We start from the raw sequence: 7882 nt of genomic DNA, 5'->3' as shown, positions 1-7882 counted from the left end.
GAAGACACGAAGTCCATTACATGGCATTAATATGTGAAACATGAGATTTTGTATTCAATATTTGAATAATAGATTAAGCATCCGTCAATTTGGGATTCTCAAGAATTTATTTTTCCCTCTTCCGTTCTTTAACCCATATCTCCACACGTGATCACACTAGGACAGCGTTCTCGAACGCAGCCCTTACTACGCTCGCTTTAACTGTATTTAAAGCCGAGAAAGAATAAAGTGTCTTCAGCGGTGACAAAATCTTTATTTTAAACGAAATTTTCAGCTCGCCAATTCGTGCTTGTTTGGGACTCATACACAGTGTTTGAAGAGAAGGAGGCTTTAAAATTCTGCTATATTACTGGTTCAAAGCTTTCCAGTTTGTTAGGTATTGTAGGATACCGAGTTCAAAACTATTTGCTTCACACGAATTACACCTACGAGGTGTAATTCAAACACACATATGTCTGGAGGAGAGTTAATGGACTTTCCTCCCGCCAGCAGCTGGAAGGTGCTACGCCATGGCTGGACCGTCAGATTCTCCGACTGTTCTTTATTTTCCCTAATTTCCAGCTACTCATCCAAGTAACGCTTTTACGTAATCCTACAAGGGAGTTGGCAGTAACTAGGGTGACTTTAAAATGAGTTACTGTAATGCATGCATAGGACACATTGTATCTCCAAAATCAGTGCCTGATTTTCTTCATGCTCTGGATACCAGCACATTATCATCTACGAGTTGTGTGAGAAAAGTAATGAGACTGATTTTTTATCTACCCAAGATTTTATTATTTCAAAAAACAATATTGTCCCTTTCGGCAGCTCACCGGTGGAGTCTTGGTAGCATGACGTCCTTTTGAGATATTTGTCAATTTCGGGAAAAGAAAAAAGACACAAGGACTCAGATCAGGTGAATAGAGGGCCTGTGGAACGACAGGAATGCCTTTTGAGGTCAAAAATTCCGTGATGGAAGTAACCGTGTGACATGGGGCGTTGTCATGATGCAGCATCCAGTTGTCTGCAGCGTCCAGCCTCACTCGATTCATCCTTTTCCTGAGCCTTTCAAGGGCTTCTTTGTAAATCTCTCGGTTGACAGTTTGTCCTGGAGGAACGAATTCTTTGTGCACGATGCTTCTACTCTTAAAAACGCAAATCAACATTGTCTTGATCTTTGATTTGCTCATTCGAGCTTTCTTCGGCCGAGGGCATGTCTCAGTGTGCCACTCCATACTTTCCTTCAGGGTGGTACTTAAAAATCCAGAACTCATCATCTGTGATCACACGACTGAACCATTTGTGGTCATTGGTAGTTCTCTCAAGAAGATCAACGGACACATTTCTTCGATTGATTGCTCAGTTGTGAGGTTTATCTGCACCTTTTTGGCGCATGTTCAAATATTCGGTCAAAGTCTGATGTACGGTGAAAATGTTTAACGGGTCACCCGTCATCCCTAGGGTTAAATGTCGGTGTGATGTCACAAGAGCGCGAACACGTTCGATGTTTTCGTCGGTTTTTGAAGTTGAAGTTCTCCCTGAGCGAGATTCATCTTCAATGTATTCTCGGCCTTCCAAAAATGATTTGTGCCAGCGAAAAACGTGCTCTTGATAAGGAGTACTCCCCACAGACGCGTTTCAACTTTTCGAAGGTCACTCGCTCGCAGTATTGTCAGCCTTATTACTTTTCTCACACTCCTCGAGTACCCCTACATGTCACAGCTCATCATTCACTCAGTTGACTGATTCTGTATGCGAAGGAATTTATCGCTATCACTGCTGTGGAGGTTTACATTTGTAATTACTGCAACAGAGTGACAGGAGAGTGGAGGTGCTTGTCGATTAAGCGGGTTATTCTTAACAACTGAAAAGAAAAGCAGAACACAGTTAATCTCCGCTTTCCCCCCCCCCCCCCCTCCTCACAATTTTAAAACTGAATTTAACGGGAAGCAATCTCAATTTAACAGTGAGATGGTGATTAGGTCCAATGGTCATCTTACCAAATATTTTAAAATTTCAATATTGGTTGAGACAATCTGAATTCAGTGATTAGACGCGACGGCCGTTTTACCAAAAAAACTAAAATTTTAAAATTTGTCGTTAACTAGGCAGGCACACCAGCCACAAAGAGATAAGAGGTATAATACCTAACACAGACAATCTGAATCCTCATAGGCTGAATTTTAGTTTATACAATTCCAAACACAGAGGTTTCCTTCAGCATCTGTTTGAAAGGGGAAAAAATGTGGTCTTCTTCAAATTCCTTGTGGAGTGCTGACAGATGCTTCAGGAGCACTGTTGATGTGCCACGCAGTAGGACCCATAGAGTAAATATCTCTGGAGTGAGCATTGCGTTCTGCGCATGTTGTCAACATTAAATCAGGATTGTCAAGTGTTTTCGGGACTTCGTTGTGCGTGTATGCTTTTCGCAGAGTTTGAAGTTTATAATATCAAGAGTTTTTGTTGTGCTTTCACCGTTTGTTGATAGTGTAATAGCGATGGTGAATTACTGTTGTTGCTACGGATACAAAGAAAAATATGTTAAAGGAGGGATAGTGACTTTTCATGGGTACCATGTTTAAAAATTTCGAGACGCATTATAATTAAGGCTTGATTCTGTAGACCTATTTTTCTACGATTTTATGACTATATAAGAGATATTACGGCTCGTACAAAAGTTTACAAACAATCGCTTCCTCTCGTAAATTTGCTAGTGGAACAGGAAAGGGAATGGTTAGTTGTTTCAGCAAATACTATCCTCCATGCATTTATCAGTGACTTGTCGATTATGTATATAGATTTGAAAGACGGGAGACCGATAAATTCAATAGAGTGGGAGTCTGTAACTGTCTTCGTATAATATGTGTGTACAACCCTTTTTGTTTACCATAAAGTTACAGTAGGAGACCATGTTAAGTGTATCTAGGACATGTAGAAAGATTATGTGTGATTTATATTTTAGTTTCCGAAAGGATGAACAACGAGTAAAGATGTGGCTCCAGAAAATAGGAGGAGTAATTTTGTCCCCAGAAAATACTCCAAAGTATGTTCAAAACACTTTGCAGAGGAATGTTTAGACAGAGAAAAATTTGGACGCGTGTGGCTGAAGGTAGATGTTATACTAACTATTTTTAATTTTCCACAGCACCTGCTACCAATTTCTACATTCACCTTAAATAGATTTTCTGCACAAATCAAATAAAAAACATAATAGTGTAGCTAATCAAAGTACACATTCATCTTCTTTGGTGTATTTTGCCTTCAATTTTATTTTCTTCACAGTTTGATTAAGAAGCGCAAAATATTAGCAAACATGTCCCCAAACTCTTTCATTTGTGTCACTTTCCACTTCCCTTAATGGTGTTATCCCATTGACTGTTACATGACCAACTGTATTTGCTTTACAGTACATTTATTCTCCGATCGCCTTTTTCCTCCCTTCTTACTCAGTCTACTATTTATTTAATAAACTGGGAGCAAGTACGTAAAATGCGTTAAATAAACACTTCAAAGTGTCACCAGTAAGAAAAATTGTGTTTTGGGTCGCAAAAACGAGAAAATAAATACGCAGAAATAACAGAAAAAAAGGACGAATTAGCAGGGATATAATCGCTAATGTGTGGCAAATTCGGTGTTTTTCGGACACTTGCAAAAGTACTAGCGTACTGACAAGTCGTTTTGCAAGACTATCACTGCAAAAATGTACATCAGGCTCTGTAATACTATACAGTGCCGTATCATACCGAAAACTACCAATAATCGAGTGCATCTGAACTGTGACACCTATCGCAAAGAAGCAGAATGCAATATCACTTGCCTTTAAAAGTTACGTAGCTGGTTTATTCCCGGCATCAAATGGATACTGTTAAAATGTCTGCGCAACATATATAAATAATCCACGACACGTACTAAAAGAATCCGTCTGTACTAGGGATATAGTGACATTCGAAATATACAGGGCGCTATACGGACAAACACACGACGTCCCGAGAACACGTGACCAGGCCGGCAATGTATGTTGACAACACAAAATCTGTTCTGAGCATGTGAATGCTCGCTGCAGAGATATTTACTCTATGGTAGGACCATGGAGGTAAGAATAAGGGGAGATGGCGCTACGTATCCCAGCCGTACTACGTTTTGAAGCCATGGGGGCGTGGCTCGCTGCCATGACACTCTGACCAAAACATTGCCAGTGTGTTATAGCGCTGCGTGTTTTACAGTCGCTAATTGCACCATATACGCGTGTAACGTCATCAGATTGGTCGTTTCAGTTTTTATTTAAAATAAAATCTCGTAAAGGCGAAATTCCGCGTTTCTTCTGATTAAAAATAGTTTTTAATGTTTCCAGAATGAGATTTTCACTCTGAAGCGGAGTGTGCGCTGATATGAAACTTCCTGGCAGATTAAAACTGTGCGCCCGACCGAGACTCGAACTCGGGACCTTTGCCTTTCATGGGCAAGGGCTCTACCAACTGAGCTACCGAAGCACGACTCACGCCCGGTACTCACAGCTTTACTTCTGCCAGTAAGTTCGAGTCTCGGTCGGGCACACAGTTTTAATCTGCCAGGAAGTTTCAGTTTTTAATGTAATATTACGAATAGCTAGTCTTCAATGTAAACGATACAATTTTGTTAATTCAGTAATAAACGTGTATCACAAACTAAATAATAGAAACTAAAAACTAAGTTAGCTATACCCTCCCTCCAAAGCCCCATAAATACATCTTGTTTGTAATACGTACTGGGACATTTCAGTTACGTTACACTACTGGGAAACACTGTTCATTACCACCAATATTTACTGAAATACGGTACATAGAATGGCAAATCTACACAGTGTCCTGTTTAGGCCTATACTTTACGCCAGTTAATGTAGTGTTAGCTTTTAATTTGGTACATGATGAAGACAAAGTGAGTTACTCAACACTTCGATTATCGACGATACGTATGTATTATACTGAAACGTGAACTTGGAAACTAAGAATTTAATTCTTTGAATTAACATACCTTTTGCAAATGTTTTGGGTGTGTAGGGAAAACTGATGGTACAGCATTTTCTCGGAGCCTTACTGTTGAAAGGGAAGTTCGGTCTATGTCCTCTTCTCGGAAATGCTGAGAACATATAGTGCTCCATTTAGACGCACGCCAATTCTTCCTCCTCACGGCATTCTCCCACAGAGCTTTCCGACTTTCATTTTTAGGAAATCTAAAATAACACAGGAGAAAAACACGCTGTAGTACAAGTACCGATGTAGCACACGTTCATTAACAATGAAGTTGTAAAATCACACTTAACGAGACAACTTACACATGAAATGCTATTCCCTTAGATTTCGCATCACAATCAGAACGATTCGTACATCCGAACACCATACAAGTCACCATAATAGCGCAAAATCCTTCCAAAAGCGAGCGACAGGCCTATGCACACAAGCTTACAGCAGCAATGTTTTGGTAGGATTGAGATGGCTACCCTCGGCTTCACATAGCTTCACAGCTGTGACGTCACGGCGTCTCCCTCTATTCTTGCCTCCATGGGTAGGACCCTGCCATACTCGGTAAGATTTCCAAGTGTTAGCAGAGGTGAAGCCGTCGTTGTCTGCCAGCAGCGATCGTGGTGGGCCGCCAACACACGTTCTGCCCACGAATGCATCGCTGCGGTACGTTGCGCGGCCGTTGCTCGACCCCTAGCGCCGAGACGGCAGGAAGGTGCTGCGCCCAGCACGGCACATGCAACGGTCCTTTCCCTATTCTCGTCTCTGCTGTACTGCCCTATTGACTACCGACTCTACCGTTAACGTTTACTACATAATTTTCTAAAGAACAATTTTCCAATGAGATCAGTGTGCTATTTAAACTGCAAATCTCTCTAGTAAAGTTAACAAAGCGGTCGCCTTGTTAGTATTCATTTACACAGTCCACTATAGTATGTAGGATACAAAAATGGCTCTGAGCACCATGGGACTTAACTGCTGAGGTTAACTAAGCCAAGGACATCACACACATCCATGCCTGAGGCAGGATTCGAACCTGCGACCGTAGCGGTCGCGCGGTTCCAGGCTGTAGCGCCTAGAACCGCTCGGCCACCTCGGCCAGCGAAACATTGTTGTGATGCCTCGTGTAAGGAGGAGAAATGCATACCATCACGTTACCGACTTTGATAAAGGTAGGATTTTAGCCTATCGGACTGAGGTTTATCGCATCGCGACATCGCTGCTCGCGTTGGTCGAGATCCAACGACTGTTAGCAGAATATGGAATCGGTGGGTTCAGGAGGGTAATACGGAACGCCGTGCTGGATCCCAACGGCCTCGTATCACTAGCAGTCGAGATGACAGGCATCTTATACGCATGGCTGTAACGGATCGTGCAGCCACGTCTCGATCCCTGAGTCAACAGATGGGGACGTTTGCAAGACAGCAATCATGTGCACGAACAGTTCGACGACGTTTGCTGCAGCATGGACTATCAGCTCGGAGACCATGGCTGCGGTTACCCTTGACGCTGCATCACAGACAGGAGCGCCTGCGATGGTGTACTCAATGACGAACCTGGGTGCACGAATGGCAAAACGTCATTTATTCGGATGAATCCAGGTTCTGTTTACAGCATCATGATGGTCGCATCCGTGTTTGGCGACATCGCGGTGAAAGCAGATTGGAAGCGTGTATTCGTCATCGCCATACTCGCTTATCACCCAGCGTGATGGTATGGGGTGCCAGTGGTTACACGTCTCGGTCGCCTCTTGTTCGCCTGGACGGCACTTTGAACATCCGGCTACAAAAGAAATGGCCCAGAAAAGTTTTGTTGTTTAGTCCCTCAATAACGACAATAATGAGATTTCATGTAAGAATACACGCAGTTGCTAACCAGGTAATAAATGAAGAACTAGAGTGCGTCTTGATCGTGACCTGTTTATCAAAGAGGCCATGCACTCTGCACAACGACCTTTGTAATTTCACACTAATATCACTTTCTACATGCTCATTAAATTCTTCTTAAAAGCTCTACTTTACTGGACAGTGTAGCAACAACAGCTTACACAGGAACTGTTACCATAAGTTTTTCCACCTGTTGTTGTTGTGGTCTTCAGTCCTGAGACTGGTTTGATGCAGCTCTCCATGCTACTCTATCCTGTGCAAGCTCCTTCATCTCCCAGTACCTACTGCAACCTACATCATTCTGAATCTGCTTAGTGTATTCATCTCCTGGTCTCCCTCTACGATTTTTACCCTCCACGGTGCCCTCCAGTGCTAAATTTGTGATCCCTTGATGCCTGAAAACATGTCCTACCAACCGATCCCTTCTTCTAATCAAGTTGTGCCACAAACTTCTCTTCTCCCCAATTCTATTCAATACCTCCTCATTAGTTACGTGATCTACCCACCTCATCTTCAGCATTCTTCTGTAGCACCACATTTCGAAAGCTTCTATTCTCTTCTTGTCCAAACTAGTTATCGTCCATGTTTCATTTCCATACATGGCTACACTCCATACAAATACAAATTCTAGGCTTTTTAAATGTTGTTTTCAGCATCGAAGAAACTGGTGTAGGCATGCGTGTTCAAATACAGAGATATGTAAACGGCAGAATACGGCGCTGCGGTCGACAACCCTTATAAGGCAACAAATGCCTGGCGCAGTTGTTAGATCGGTTACTGCTGCTACGATGGCAGGTTATCAAGATTGAAATGAGTTTGAAGGTAGTACTGCAGTCGGCACACGAGCCAAGGGGCACAGAATCTCTGAGGTAGCGATGAAGTGGCGATTTTCCCGTACCATCATTTCCGAGTGTACCGTGAATATCAGGAATCCCGTAAAACATCAAATATCCAACATCGCTGCGGCCGGGAAAGATCCAGCAATAACGGGACCAAGGACGACTGAAGATAATCGTT

At 42.5% G+C, this 7882-nt stretch overlaps 1 protein-coding gene across 8 annotated transcripts in view; it reads left to right on the top strand.

Moving 5' to 3' along the window:
• The first annotated feature begins 2339 nt into the window (after positions 1-2339).
• Positions 2340-7882, top strand: part of LOC126457100 (trypsin-1-like) — a 44314-nt gene continuing 38771 nt past the window's right edge. The window contains exons 1-2 of one of the 8 annotated variants that reach the window (XM_050093132.1): positions 2340-2551; positions 2945-3091. In XM_050093132.1, the coding sequence (XP_049949089.1) occupies positions 3028-3091 (64 nt within the window). In that variant the 5' untranslated portion in view covers positions 2340-2551; positions 2945-3027. Of the gene's footprint in view, positions 2846-2944; positions 3092-5070; positions 5646-7882 lie in introns of those variants that run through there. The other 7 variants (XM_050093131.1, XM_050093129.1, XM_050093133.1 and 4 more) reach the window with 7 other exon arrangements.

This window comes from Schistocerca serialis, chromosome 2 (assembly GCF_023864345.2).
Source record: "Schistocerca serialis cubense isolate TAMUIC-IGC-003099 chromosome 2, iqSchSeri2.2, whole genome shotgun sequence".
NCBI classification, from domain to species: domain Eukaryota; kingdom Metazoa; phylum Arthropoda; class Insecta; order Orthoptera; family Acrididae; genus Schistocerca; species Schistocerca serialis.
The sequence above is the reverse complement of the archived record's forward strand: the minus strand, read 5'-3'. Positions and strand labels throughout refer to the sequence as shown.